The sequence below is a fragment of the Drosophila innubila genome (genome assembly GCF_004354385.1).
Source record: "Drosophila innubila isolate TH190305 chromosome 3R unlocalized genomic scaffold, UK_Dinn_1.0 2_E_3R, whole genome shotgun sequence".
Classification (NCBI taxonomy): Eukaryota; Metazoa; Arthropoda; class Insecta; order Diptera; family Drosophilidae; genus Drosophila; species Drosophila innubila.
In genome coordinates, this window is record NW_022995380.1 from 24981930 (window position 1) to 24996529 (window position 14600).

General features: G+C 40.6%; 4 protein-coding genes across 4 annotated transcripts in view; 3 read left to right on the plus strand and 1 right to left on the minus strand.

The window, feature by feature from the left end:
• The first annotated feature begins 422 nt into the window (after nt 1-422).
• LOC117789481 (putative uncharacterized protein DDB_G0271606) lies at nt 423-6990 on the plus strand. The gene is made up of 4 exons (XM_034628510.1): nt 423-566; nt 4261-4833; nt 5317-6687; nt 6755-6990. The coding sequence occupies exons 1-4, from the start codon at nt 423-425 to the stop codon at nt 6902-6904; spliced, it is 2238 nt and encodes a 745-aa protein (XP_034484401.1). The 3' UTR covers nt 6905-6990.
• Nucleotides 6991-7208: 218 nt separating this feature from the next.
• Nucleotides 7209-7645, plus strand: LOC117791022 (DNA-directed RNA polymerases I, II, and III subunit RPABC5). Its single transcript, XM_034630651.1, has 2 exons — nt 7209-7384; nt 7459-7645. Exons 1-2 carry the CDS (start codon nt 7290-7292, stop codon nt 7565-7567), a joined length of 204 nt encoding a protein of 67 aa, XP_034486542.1. The 5' UTR covers nt 7209-7289; the 3' UTR covers nt 7568-7645.
• On the minus strand, nt 7587-8988 carry LOC117791021 (methionine aminopeptidase 1). Its single transcript, XM_034630649.1, has 3 exons — nt 8780-8988; nt 7957-8697; nt 7587-7891 (listed from the first exon to the last, which is right to left on the minus strand). The coding sequence occupies exons 1-3, from the start codon at nt 8931-8933 to the stop codon at nt 7659-7661; spliced, it is 1128 nt and encodes a 375-aa protein (XP_034486540.1). The 5' UTR covers nt 8934-8988; the 3' UTR covers nt 7587-7658.
• Nucleotides 8989-9775: 787 nt separating this feature from the next.
• The window catches only part of LOC117791210 (dorsal-ventral patterning protein tolloid), a 32615-nt gene continuing 27790 nt past the window's right edge, over nt 9776-14600 (plus strand). Inside the window, exon 1 of the mRNA XM_034630898.1 lies at nt 9776-10002. The gene's annotated coding sequence lies outside the window, so the exon portion shown is untranslated. The remainder of the gene's footprint in view (nt 10003-14600) is intronic.

Here is a 14600-nt window from a genome sequence, read left to right on the forward strand (position 1 = left end):
ACACAGACTTATTACTTACAAATCTCCGTTTCGACGAAATAAATATTATGTCACGATTTCCCGTTGACTTTGGAGAATATGCATTACACACAACTTGGTATAGTAATAAAACAGCTGCTGCACAAGTTAATGGCTCTTTAATTTATTCTCAATATTAACGCCAATTCAGACAAGTAAAGCTCCTGTAATTCGCTGTGTTCCACAAATCTCTATAAATGTCACAAACAAATTTGTTTAAATATTTTAATAACTTTTAACTTAAAATAATAATCAATTTAATTTAATATCGACAAATTGCCCTTTACTTTGGTTTTGATCCGCGACTTGTAGAACATGCTTAAATGTAATAAAAATAAATAATATAAGAGACTTATAACAGTTGTTGTTGTCACGAGCATAAAACATAATTGCGTTGTACTGAAATGAAACGATTTAGTCCCACTGTGCATCTACCAATGATGCCGCAAAGCTTGTTCTTCTGCTTTGGCAAGAGGCGCCAGCAAGTGCAAAACAAGCTCATGCTCATGTTCATGTTCATGAGCGCCTGGTCGACATTGCTTTTTAAGGTATTGGATGTGCCGAGTACTGACAAGACAAGTTCGTTGCCCAAGTCTTTTGTTTGCCCAGACCGAGCTGACCAAGAACTGAGCTGGCAAACACTTTCGTTTAGTCTGTGCGTGCGTGTGTGTGTGTATGTCTGGCAAGATTAAGACTGTGAACATGCATCGGCCTTCCATGTTATGATCGCGTGCTAACTGCGAGCATTGAACAAGTTTCTCAGCCATCGGGCAAGACGTCGCGTTGCGTCGAAAGAAAAGCCGACCACTTTCTTTGTGGCGTTCGCTTCCAGTGAGCGACAGCGGTATGTGAGCTTCCAATCGCTGGCAAAAAAAATTAACTATCAGAGTCAGAAACAGTGACAGCGCTCAGTTGTCTACGCGACTTGAACAGGTGCAGACTTGAAAAGAGTCGCAGCTCCGGTAAAAATCTTGTGTTTGAATTCGTTAAAGGAAAGCGCATTGGCGCACGTGGACATGAAGTTAATTGATGTGATTATCTACTTAATTGCTATTTTGATCTTCATCTACTTGCTGCTGGAATAAAACAGTTCGCATAACTCACTCACGTCTTTCTTTCTGCATTCGTATTCAAAAACCATCTATCTATTTACTCATCCATTCGAACCAACCATTGTTTATCCGAAAATTGCAAAAAAACTTAAAAACAACATGAAGGTAAGCAAGCAAATCTCACGTTGAGTTTATTGGCCATAATTATCGATGATTAAAATAATAATAATAAAAAGTGCAAACACAAATTGGAATTCATTTCATGCCACATTCTCTGTGGCATTTCTCACTATACAAATTCGATACTTGACACTCCACATTCATCAGTCGACATTCACCTTCAGTTTTCATTTTTTGTACTTTTTTCTTTTTTTTTTTCAATTTCAATGAGGAATATGAAGACAATGCCGCCATTCATCTTCATTTTCAATTGAGTTGCAATTGACGGCTGCCGCTTGTTTTGAATACTTGTTAAATTGCGATTGGCGGGCAATTGCGTGCACTTTCATTTGAGGCAGCACAATTGTAACGGTTGCCAATTGCAATGAGAGCACTTGATGCACCAAGTTTTCGCTGCAACTAAAACAACAACAGTGCAACAGTGCAAGAGTAGCAACAACTAACAATGGCCCGTTCGCTTTATGCTTTATGTGCACCAATTACACTGAGACGAGCCTAGTAGTCTGCCTCAATGTGCAACACAGTGTGGCGGGAAGGCTTGAAAATCAGATATTGCATTTGCTGCACTGTGAACAGTTAGCTTAATAAAAGTTGCTTTTCAGGTTGACCAAATGAGCCGCAAATTGGGTTAACTGGTGATAGTTTATGGATTGAATCGCCAAAATTGTTGTAATTCAATTTGTGATCAAACATAGTAACTGTTTTTATTTTCTGCAAAAACAACTTGCAAGTGCTAGTTCAAGTGCAAGATATATATATAATAGATATAATCAGGGAATAACACAGTAACCGGTATTGGAGCCGTTAAACCGTAACTGAAATGAATTCTCTTTCAAGAACCGAAAACGCTATTACCGGAACGGTTGTGCTAAAGTTGTGGTAAAGTCAAGGAGTTGACAAACTTCCAACTGCCATAACTTTATGAAAACTAACCCGATTTTTAATCGGAATGCCATTTTGATCATGATTCGGTCTCTTAATTCATACTGCATTTAAATTTCTAGCATTTAGAAAATTTTTTTATTTTTCGACAATCGAAGCCATGGTTTTTTGTCGATGGTAAGGTTCCCCCCTTTGAAATTTTGAAAATTCAAAATTTAAAATCTCAAGTTTTTACTTTTAATCAACTCCTTATATCGTAATTAGTATAAAACAACACTTTAAATATGATTCTGAGACCTTTTATTTTTTTGTAAAAAATCATGTCAAAATTAACAAAAATTTTGACTTGTAAAGTTGCTAGATCAGAGGCTTGAGCAACTTCAAACTGTCATAACTTTGGCAAAACTTTACCGATTTTCAAGCGGAATGTCATTTTGATCATGGTTTAGCCTCTTTATTCATTCTGCATTCAAATTTTCTTCATTTAGAAAATTTAATTATTTTCGACCAAGATTCGATTTTGATGGTAAGGGGGGACCCTTTGAAATTTTGAAAATTTAAAATTTTAAATCTCAAGTTTTCACTTTTAATGAACTCCTTATATCGTATTTAGTATAAAACAACACTTTAAATATGATTCTGAGACCTTTTATTTTTTTGTAAAAAATCATGTCAAAATTAACAAAAATTTTGACTTGTAAAGTTGCTAGATCAGAGGCTTGAGCAACTTCAAACTGTCATAACTTTGGCAAAACTTTACCGATTTTCAAGCGGAATGTCATTTTGATCATGGTTTAGCCTCGATATTCATTTTGTATTTAAATTTCGTACATTAAGATAATTTTATTATTTTTCGACTGTTGAAGCCATGGTTTTCTATGTTGATGGTAAATTTGAAATTTTGAAAATTCAAATTAAAATTTGAAAATTTGAAAATATGTTTGAACATTGAAATATTATATCTGACATTTCGTTTTGTTCATTTCAAAAGCAGTTGGCACGAAAGCTTTTGGGGTTTGTGGAGCCCACGTATTAATAATTAAATGCTTTAATTTAAATCTTTATAAGTTTGATAGGCAAAAGATATAAATATTACCTCATAGTAATAAATTATATGTATGTGGTTAGATAATTGAAGGCAATTTAAAATTCCTCCTGGCAAATACAAGTGCACATTAAATTATATATATTAATTACGTCCGTATTTTGACTTTCTTTCAACAAGCTGCTATTAACTAACAAGTTCATTCACCAGCTTCAAGCTAACTGGTAACTGTTATTTTGCATATTTCATATTTCATTTTTTTTTAACTGGCGACAAAGCAAATGACATTTTACCACTAACCACACCATAAACAGCAAGCCAACAATTTGGTCCCAATTACTTATGTGAGTTCGATTAAGCAAATGCAGCACGTAATCAAAAATCACAGTGTACATACACACACACACACATATATATATATATATTCACATACGGAGAGACATTGTCCCTCGTCAGTTTCACCTGTAAGCAGCGCTTGATTGGCTGTCTGATGGACTAACGGTACAACATTGTCATTGCCAGTCGGGCAAGTGAAATTTGTTGTTGGAACAATTACGATGCCAAATTGTTGACTTCCAGTAAACAACAACAACAACAACAACAACAACTTAACTTGGCTTAAAGTGTAGCTACTTTTGCTGCCTTTAGAAGAACCAAAAATCGAATCAACATTTCACTTTCATTCTACGCCATTAATTAGACGTGGGCCTAAAGTTATGGCTTACGTGAACATCAACACAACATACATGTCTACATACATACAAGTACAAACGTGTTCATATGAATATGTACACTGCTTGACTTTAGTAGACAACAGCAGGCGACGTGATAAAATTTTAGAAAACCGCCAATTTATACAAATTAAGGCCATTATTGTCGCTTGACGGACTGTCCGGTGATTACACGCTACTACTACTATACCTCTACCTCAGCCCCTTACCATTTCCCCTTCCCCCTCTCGACAGCTTATCGCTGGCAGAGCTTAGAAAGTTTTATTTGAATTTTCATTACTCGTACTCGTAAAATAAAATAATTAAAATTTTGTTAAAATTTTTTAATAATTTGACATTTTCCCCACTACAGATATTCATACTGATTGCACTGCTATTCGGCCTGGCCAACTGTGAGCCGCCTGCGGGGAAGCGTCCATTGATCTTTAACAGCAGTCAATGGCCGCCCAAGAGCGCGAAACAATTGGGACGTCCCGCCAGCCTTGCAGGTGCACCACCAGGTGGCAAGCAGCGCACTCTGGTTGTACAGATCCGCAGTGACCAGCCGGTGCCGTTGGTGCTGAAGGGTCGACCTGGCGCCCACGCCCACAGTCACGCCCATCAGCATTTGGCCTCACATTCACACTCACATGCCCATGCGCATCTTCCATCGCATTCGCTGTCCCACTCGCTCTCTCACTCGCACCCGCACTCGCATGGCCATATGCATTTGTTGCATGCAGCGCCACCGCAACATTTGCGAGGAGCACGTCCGCTCAAGATCAGCGCTCCAGTGTATTTAAAGCCCTCTGTTGGCCTGCGCAAGCCGCTGAAGATCAAGCTGAACAACTCGAAGCCACATTCAAAGCCCGTCTTTGGATATGAGAAGCCCTTCAAGTACGAGAAACCCACTGCGGTGTCCTACAGTGAACTTCAAAATTTGCCGGTAAGTTCAATCCACGAATGGCCTATTATAAAAATAATTAGCTTATAATTAAAAGCCAAAATTTGCGATAAAAAAAATTCTTAAATATAGAAATGATACGTCCTTAATATATATAAAAATTCAAAATTCAAAGTATACTATTAAAAAATTTAAATTTCGCTCAAAATTCAAAGTTTGAATTGTCTGGGGAATTGAATATTATACAGAGGTGCCACAGAAATGAAACCAGCCCAAAATATCAAATTAAAAATAGTATGGGTTTCAGTTGGTTTTCGGTTGGATGAATTTCTATGGCACCCCTGACAAAGTTTGAGTACACCTTTGTTGCTAGAACTCGAGAAAACTCAGGAAAAAAACTCAATCAGACCTTTAACATGATAGTTCCTCGAGGATTTTTTTAACGCGAATTTTGGCAGTGTGGGGTTTTAAATAGACACTAAGCAAAGATCACAAACACACATAAACATGCACATAACCCAACAGCTGGATACACACAACAATTACAACACCGAGCACTTTGCACCCATTTACACGGTACCCGCCCCGAACCTGGCACCACTGCACCACGATCACGACAATCAGTTGGACGATGGCTTAGACACCGCATACCTGCCCCCACAAAACCCATCCACACAGAGCACCCAACAACCCCCGTCACAGACTTATGGAGCACCGTACAACGTGCATGAGGATGAAACGAATGATCAAACAATTCGCGATCCCATTTCGGGCTCCCAGAAACTCTTTGCTCCAGATCCAGATCCGTCATTGCCAACGAACAAAGTGAAGATCGCAACGGAAAGTTTCAATACGCCCAGCAACAATAAGCCGCTCCCTGCGGATGTCCAGAGTAACCATCTGCCCGCCCAACCCCTCGTCCAGATAGTTGGCGCCCAAGCGGCGGCCCAAACTGTGCCCATCTATCCCATCCAGTTTACCCAGCAGGCGACACAGCCTTTCATTGCTACCGCCGTGTCGGCAGCACATATTCCCATTTACAATCCCACGTATCTGGTGACGCAGTCCAATCAGCTGTACTCCCAGCACAAACAGCAGCTGTTCAAGCCCAGCACAGAGCATGTGATTGAGACGGGCTATGTGAATGCCGATCTGACGCAGGAGGTGGCCAGCAATGGACAAATTCTGCAGGCCGCCAAGGATCCGCATCATAACATACATCCGGTATTGGATGCAGCCCCACAATATGCAGCTCTAATTGCCGCTCCCTCATTGGGGGAGTCCGCCGAGCAAGTCTATGAGACAGCGCCATTCCATCTGCCCAATATCGCCTCAGCGGTCACTTCATCAGCACCCGAGGGCGGATTTGTGGTGTCCAACTATTATGGCAACTCCCACGACTCTTCACAGCTGCTGCAGGCCTATGCGGAGGAGGAAGCACGCCGCCAGCAGCTGGAAACTGAACATGCTGCATTTGAGCTGCAAAAACAGCAGCAACAGCAATATCATTTGGAAGAGCTTCAGCTGCAGCAACAGCAACAACAACAGCAGCATCAGCAGGAGCTTCAGCTCGAAGAGCTTAAGGCGCAAGCACAGGAGCAACATTTCCAGCAGCAACAACAGGAACAACATCGGCAATACCTGCAACTGCAGCAGCAGCAACAGCAGCTAGAGCAGCAACAGGTACAGCAGCAACAGCTGCAGCAACAACAGCTACAGCAGCAGCAGCAACAGCTACAACAGCAACAGCAACATCAACAGCTACAACAGCAACAACATCATCCTCAGGATGCAGCTGCCACCGCATTCGAAGAGCATCAACGTTTGGTGCAACAACAGCTCGGCAGCACTACGCCATTACGCATCTTTGTGCCAGATGAAGAATCGTCCGACTCGGTAAACTAATTTTATTAAATTTGTAATTTTCAAGTTTGTTTAAACCTATAATATTTACACTTAACAGCGTCTTCAGAAACGTTCGGACAATCTAACGAAAGGTACTGTTAAGGATGTGCAGCACATATTGGATAGCGACAATGTCTCAAAGGATTTGTTTCCCGTTTCAACTTCTGTTGAAGTGACAGGCGGACAAAGTGACGTCAGCAGTAAATAGTTGTTTGTTGTTGTTATGACGATACCTATATTTGTTTTACAAACATTATTTCTAAATGTATTCATATAGCAAGCAAGTCGATAGTATAATAAAAATGTATTTATTAAAAAAAAAATAAATAAATAAAGACTTATTATTTTCAAAATGCGCGCCAATTAAATGCCAGGGTCACACTGCCAGATATCGATACCATGTGCTGGAATAATTTGAAAAATGATCTAGATCCGATTTCTGGATCTGGCAACGCTAAAACAAAAGGCAACTTTTTACTGCCAGGTGGCAATGACTTTCAACAAACAGTAAGCACGCTACAAAAAAGACGTAAACAGGAATTTCGCATAAATAATAATTATAGTTTCTCGATAAAAGACAAAGTGCAGTCAAAATGATTATACCAATTCGATGCTTTACGTGTGGCAAGGTGATTGGTAACAAATGGGAGTCTTACCTGGGCTTGCTACAGGCCGAATACACGGAAGGGTAAGTCTCACACACACGGGAAAGCGGCATTTTCTAAATATCAAGTAAAATTGTAATTGTGCCACCAATTTCAGTGATGCTCTCGATGCGTTGGGATTGAAGCGCTATTGTTGCCGTCGCATGCTGCTTGGACACGTGGATCTTATCGAGAAGCTGTTGAATTACGCGCCACTTGAGAAGTAATCCAAGTTCTGGGTCAAATATGGGGGAAATACAAACTTTAGATTTTATTGTAAAAACAAATTAAAGCTTCATCAAAAACCAGTACTTAGAACTACAATTTATCCATAAACCATGGCTGTCCGTTGTTCTCCCGGCGCTTCGTTAGAATCTCACAACCATTGTTTGTTACCAACAGCGTCTGCTCAAACTGGGCCGAGTAGAGGCCATCGGCGGTAACGGCAGTCCAGTCGTCAGGCCAGGATTCAGCCTTCTGCACACCCTCGGATATCATGGGCTCGATAGTGAAGGTGTGTCCGGCTGCCATGACACCCACAGCAGAATTCTCTGTTAGCGGAATGGAATGCATTAATTGGTGGATTCCCAGATAGATCAATATTTGAATGACTTACTGGCATAGTGCGGCACATTGGGGGCAGTGTGAAAGACGCGATGAATTCCATGGCCACAGTAGCTGCGAACCACGCTGAATCCGTGAGGCGCCACATACTTCTGTATAACATTGCCAATCTCACGATATCGCACTCCTGGACGCACCAGCTCAATCGCCTTGGCCAGGGATTCGTGCGTGATGCGCACCAGTTTCTTGTGCTTCTCGGAGACCTCGCCGACGAACATTGTCTCATTGAGATCGCCGTGGAAGCCACGGTGATAGACGGTCACATCAATGTTGCAAATATCGCCATTCTCTAGAGGCCGCTTGTCCGGAATGCCGTGGCAAATCACCTCGTTGACGCTGGTGCAGCACGACTTGGGGAAATTGTAATAGTTGAGGGGCGATGGGTAACAATCCCGCTCAATGGCAGCCTCGTGCACCAAGCGATCCAGCTCATCCGTTGTGATGCCCACCTCAACGGCCCTGGCGCCCTCATCCAGACACTCGCGCCCCAGGCGTCCGGCTACCCGCATTGCCTCAATCTCATCATCGTCGAGCACCTTGATCGTGGTGCCACGCAATGCTTCCTCGGACAGAGATCGTCCCGCCGGATGATCCGCGTAGTCGGGTCGTTGAATTGCCTCCGGAACAGCGCGCTTGGGGGTCTGTTGGAAGGGACGCAGCTTGCCGGTGAACCGAAAATGAGGCCAGGGATTGTAGACGCCGTTATCGTCGACCACGGGTTTTGCTCCGCCAGCTAAGTTCAATAAATTTGACAATTTCATATAGTTTTATGTATATATACAAATGTAAGTATGTATGTAAGAAGTGGAACATACCGGCCAAGGCGTGGATCACCTTGTGCTCCTTCCAGAATCCCTTGAAGCACGCCTGCGAGCAGAAGAATGATCCCTTGATGCCCAACTTGAGGCAAGTGGGACACTGCAGCGTTGCATCCTTACTGCAATTCGTTGTCTCGCATTTTTGTGTCATTTCACCAGCTCAGGAATTTTCTTATAAAATGTTCCAAATTTAGCACTTCGAAGGCAACAAATTAATTACGACGGCGTTCGAATATACCGATTTGATTTCATCGATAGCTTGCTTGGTAATCGATAGAAAATTCCAATCAGAACTGGTCGATAGTCGATTTGAAAGAACTGTAAAATTCAAATTCAAAAAAGTTAAATGAAACATTTTTCATTGAAATATTGCTTAAATAGACATCAAAACGAATTACATATTTTGTAACGCGTTTTAACGTAGGTAAAAAATCATTATTTAAAATAAAACTATTATTTCTTCATGCAAATTAATGTAACAGGTAGAAGGAAGCTACTCGGACTCTACCTGAAATAATAATACTAAGTCAGATGAAGCAGAAATAGTAATTTTTTAATTGATTATACACTTAAAGATCAATCATTTCTTATTATTAATTTTATTGTAATTACTTTTATACTATATAAAATATTACAGAGGATGTTTTTCACTTCACTTATCTCATTCCGAAAAGACTCTTAAGGTAATTTTCAAATAATAAAAATAAGCATGGGTTATATTTAAAATAAAAAAATTATTTACAAAAGTATCTCAAGAGAATATTTCAAGATCTTCCACAGACTTTTGATACACCGCAAACAAGTATCTTTTATCCAGCCAAATCAAAAAAAAATATGTGTTTTCAATGAAAATAATTGATTGTTAAGTACTTAAAAGTGTTACACAGCATCAAAATTGATACAGAGTCGAATTCAAAATGAATTGACTGCTAAGCAGAGGCAGCTGTTATCTGTTCTCAGCGCATGCTCTCTTCTTTCTGCGCTCTGCTCTCCGCTGGGGACAGCTGTCCGTGTCTCAGTCAGTCGTCGTTCGCTCTGTTTATGTTTGAATCTCTCAAAACGCGAGAATCTTTCGTCGTGAACGGACGTGCGCTTCACTGTTGCGGCAAACTGAGGCAAACAAAAGAATATTAGCAACAAACTTGTTTGATCAACACACAGAAGTCGAAATACAAAATTTAAAAGATAACGGCCAAAAAGGATTCCTTTGGCACCAAAGTGTATGTTTGTATGCGTGAATAATAAGTGATATATTACATAAGTACGCGCTATAATCAACGTTCATTCCTTTAAAAATACAAAGAATGGCAAACCTTTTATCCCGGATAGCTACAGGTGTAATTGGCATTTAAGTGAAATGATAAATGAGCGTTTGGTAAATTCGAAATCATAAAACGCAACCAAGAGTCGCTTGTCTTACGTTAATCTGTCAGATAGTCAGACAGTCGGTCGGTCACTGAATTGGTCAGAATTGTCGCGATCTTTGCACTCGCCGTTCGATCGTTATATGCGTTTTCCTTATCAACAATTCTCGCAGTCGGCACTGTTTTGTTTTTCTTTATTTTTTGTTTTGTTTTGTTTTTTTGTTTTTTCATTTTTTCGCGTTTTTCGAGCAGACAGCGACAAACGCGAGCACAAAAAACGCATAAGTACGAGTAAACGCTCCGTTGTTGTTCTTATTGTTGTTTCTCTTGTTGCTGCTGTTGTATTTGTTGACCGAAGCAGATAGAGGCTGACAGAGGGGAGCGACATCAACAGTATATGCTATAAATAACAAACGGCACGCGGCTGCTTCAGTGTGCACTGAACGCTAGTTTCGGTATTTGCCCCCTACAACACCACACCACAGCACAGCACACCACACTACAGCACACCACCAAAGCATAGACCACCTACGCCTAATTCACACCACCATCTCTGCGACACCGGCAATTTACGCTGTGGGTGTTTTACGCTTTCCTTCTATCCGGCCAACTGATTGACTGTGTCGTTGTCCGTTTTCCGCTTTTCATTTCATATAAGACAAACAAAAGCGCTGCTCGCTGCTAATGCACGACTATGGGATACCCTGGTGACCAGCTAAAAGATCAGCCACCATCTATTTAAAAGATCTTATAATTTTCTTAATTAAAAACCAGCATAAAGTGCTAGAAAATAATGGAATTCATGGTTGCAATTTTTAAGAAATATACATCCAAAATAAATATAATTTACTTTATTACTTTCTTTTTTTTGTTCATTTCTGAATATTCAGTATACACCCAAGTTCCATTTAGCAGACATTTACTTATCGCCAAAAGGTATCTAGTACCTAAATAAGATACAGTTAAATTAATAAAATTAAAATATTAATATATTTAACATTCCGAATTTTGACTATATATCTATATCAGTCTCAATGTAGATCGTTACTGCACCGACAAATGTTAATTTTTTATGATCCTTCTTCCAGTTACATACATTTGCACAAAATGATAATGCCCGATTCAATGGGTGCAGGGTACAAAAACATCAAGTGAATCGCGAATCGCGAATCGTCAATTGTCAATGGTTTTCATTCTAAAGGCCGCCTGCGTAATTAAAATAGAATATGCTTTCCGAGTGTGTGTGTTTATGTGTGTGTGTGTATATGTACATAATACACACAAGTATGCGAAGACATTACTTTATTGTGTTTTGTGCAGGTTTTTGCAATACGGAACAACGTCAGAATCAAGAGTCAAGGCAACGGCCGCAACGTTGCGCCTCGACGCCAGCTGAGGCTGAGACTGAGGCAGAGGCTGCGGCGGAGGCTGCGGCAGAGGCTGAAGCAGAGGCAGCAACGAACTTGGCGCGTTGTTGCCGCTGCGGTTGCTGCTGTTTTGAACTCGATGGCAGACACTGTTTCAAGAGAATCAGGATCGCACATTGTTCTTCTTGCCGACGTTGGTATTGTTTTTCTTGCTGTTTGTTTTTATTGTTGGTTAACTGCTTTTTTTTTGGCAAACGATCGTTGGTTGCTTCGTGGTCAGACAATCGTTTCTGCAATTAAAGGTAAGAACACAAAATGCAACAGGCAACAGACAACAGGCAACAGACCTGCCGCCAGTCGCATATTAGACTTAATTGGCACCGTCTGGAGCTTTTACCTCTGCCCATAGGCAGCTGTTAGTCAGCTTTGTTAGTGGGCGTGGTTGCTACAGTTTGCCACATATGCCTCACGCATTTGTTGGAATCCTTTGCCTGACGCTTTTGTCAGTTGAATGAATATTTATGCGTCGTGGCAAACAAAAAAAAACTAGTAGTAAAGGCTACAGGTGGGTCAACCCGACTGTAATAGACCCTGTACTTTATCCGTAAATAACTGTGTTATGTTCCTCTTAATTCTGCCTGACAGCGCTGCGGAAAGTTGTTTCTGACATAAGTACCGACTTTATTATTTGATCGAGTTGAAATTTTCAGAACTCTTCGAGATTACGAAACGCATTATGTGTACCAAAAAAAAGTAAAATTATAAAAAAAAAAACTGATCTGCTCAGGATATTTTTAAATAGACGGATTTTTTGATAAACTTAGTAAACCTTTTGTATTTTTCAAGTGCAGGGTCTACAAACGCAACGAATATGGAATTCAAAGTGTAGTCTCGCTGATGGCTGCCGTCTTTCGTCTTCCGTCTTCCGTCTGCCTTCTCCAGCGCTTCAACACTTCCGCTTTGCCAGAAAATCAACTTCCGCTGGCAAACACTTGTCAGCCAGGGGGAGCAGAGGGTTAAAGCAGGCGCTGATGCTGATGCTGACGCTGACGCTGGCAGCGCTGCTTTTGTAGGAAACGCATGTTGATATTGTTGCCAGGTTGCTTACGCTTCACTGCATTCACACACACACACACACACTGATACACACACATAAATTTGAAGCTGCTGCAAAACGCTTTTCACTTTTGCTTCACTGGCTCCGACTGTTTGTGTCCCGTGTCCTTTGGCCCGGCAACCATTTTGTGGCATCTTCGCCTGCTTATTGCCAACGAACGCCATTAAGCGTTTCATGAAACCTCTTGCACACTTCTCTCCCCCCTTGCTCCATGCTCCACCCTCCTTCTTTGCACCGCATTAAAAAATTGCGCGCGTATGCAATTCTCAACAATTCTTTCCGTTCCTGCGACATTTCATTTCATTTCGTTTCATTTCATATTTCTGCGAACTACGCTTTTGCTTTTGAATAGAATACATTTCACTTCTTTTTGCTGCCGTTTCGTATCTTTTCTTTTTTGGACTTTGCACGCACTTCTTCTACTTCTACTTCCACATTATCTGCAGCTTTGGATGCTTACAAAATTTTACTGAATTTTCGGGTTTATTTGCCTTTACTCTGCTTGGGGTGTTTTTATGTTGAATTTCTCACAATTTGCTGTCCCAGCAATTGAGCAAAAATTATAAGCAAATTATGTGTTGCAGGTGCCGCAAGATAGCAGATTTGTGCCTTCCTTATGGTGATTAGTGATTATGCGATGTCTTAAAGCACTTCTACACAGCATTCCAGAGAACGATTGCAATTATTTTCATTTTATGAATATTTTTTATAGTGTCCTGAATCAACATTCCATATACTTTGTGGCGTGGGCGGGGCGGAGGCGTGGGCGGAGGCGAAGTCGAGGGCTTTATGTCAACGCACAGCTGACGAGGGCATCTTCATGATGGCAGACATGGCCATTCAACATGCTTATCCCTTAACATGCTAGAAGTTATTTCGCATCTTCGTATTTCACTTCAACTTTTTTTCCCGCACTTACAGCCGCTCTTCCTTCCCCTTTACACAAGTATTTCAGTAACGTTGTTGTTGCTTTCGTTGTTGTTGTCGCCATAAAGCAAAGTTAATGATATGTCGTGTATGCGAGCGGGGATGTCTGTCTTGTCTGGATATATGCCTTTTGTGTGTGTATAAGTGCACTTCCACGCGACTGAGTCTCGACTATGGTATGTCTGATCCCTTGTACCTTACCCATGTCCTGCCATGTTCTGCTCCAGGCATCATTTTTCCTTATCCACCGTTATATGTAATTAATTGGAGTCTAAGCACATTTCATTTTTTTAATACATTGTGTTTATGTGCAATTTCATATCTTTGATATTTGTTTTTAACCTTAACCTATTACGGAGAAAGACTTTTCTGATCTGACATTCTGACACAAATATACTCTATATTCGGTACAATTGTACTAAAAAACTAAAATTTGAATACTTGTCCATGAATTGCTTAAAAACATCCAATTATTTTATTGTCATTTGAAAGTTCAAAACTTTTTATTTAAAAAACTTTCAGTTTTCAGCATTGAACCCGCTGCTTGGGCTTAGTCCTGTTCGTTTATCAGCTGGATTGACCTTTCTATTGCCTTCAGTTGCACACATTTGTAGGTTGAAAAGCATTTGGAAGCCAAAAGTTACGCCTCCAATCCCTCAACACTTTGTTGTGCCATTTTTTTTTTGGCCATCTCTTGAGTCTATACAAATTTGTACAGAATTCAAAGGAGCAAGGACCTGGCAGTCACTTTTATTTGCCAAATTAAAAGGATTTCATTTGCTTTTCATATTTGCATTGGTTTTTATCGCCGTTACCACGAGACAGACAGACGATTTTCCCACGCAATCACCATAAAATGAAATCTCAGCGCCATATTTTTCTGGACTCACAGTTGCCGGGGGTTTTCCTTTTGCGTTTTATAGTCGTTGGAAATTGTTATTTATGTCCAAAAAACAGGAGAAGCCGACCTGAGATCCAGGGAGCCAATGCGAAACTCCCGGTGGTCTAATGAAGCAAATTCCCAGTAAGCTCTTGATTTTCTG

What these genes read in the sequence shown, in the direction of transcription:
- LOC117789481 (XM_034628510.1), top strand. Translation starts at nt 423, where the DNA reads ATGAAACGATTTAGTCCCACTGTGCATCTACCAATGATGCCGCAAAGC. An exon ending in GTGAACTTCAAAATTTGCCG is followed by an intron (nt 4,834 to 5,316) that starts GTAAGTTCAATC and finishes ATAACCCAACAG; the next exon opens with CTGGATACACACAACAATTA. An exon ending in ATGAAGAATCGTCCGACTCG is followed by an intron (nt 6,688 to 6,754) that starts GTAAACTAATTT and finishes TACACTTAACAG; the next exon opens with CGTCTTCAGAAACGTTCGGA.
- LOC117791022 (XM_034630651.1), top strand. Translation starts at nt 7,290, where the DNA reads ATGATTATACCAATTCGATGCTTTACGTGTGGCAAGGTGATTGGTAAC. An exon ending in CAGGCCGAATACACGGAAGG is followed by an intron (nt 7,385 to 7,458) that starts GTAAGTCTCACA and finishes CACCAATTTCAG; the next exon opens with TGATGCTCTCGATGCGTTGG.
- LOC117791021 (XM_034630649.1), bottom strand. Translation starts at nt 8,933, where the DNA reads ATGACACAAAAATGCGAGACAACGAATTGCAGTAAGGATGCAACGCTG. An exon ending in GGTGATCCACGCCTTGGCCG is followed by an intron (nt 8,698 to 8,779) that starts GTATGTTCCACT and finishes TATTGAACTTAG; the next exon opens with CTGGCGGAGCAAAACCCGTG. An exon ending in CAATGTGCCGCACTATGCCA is followed by an intron (nt 7,892 to 7,956) that starts GTAAGTCATTCA and finishes TTCCGCTAACAG; the next exon opens with AGAATTCTGCTGTGGGTGTC.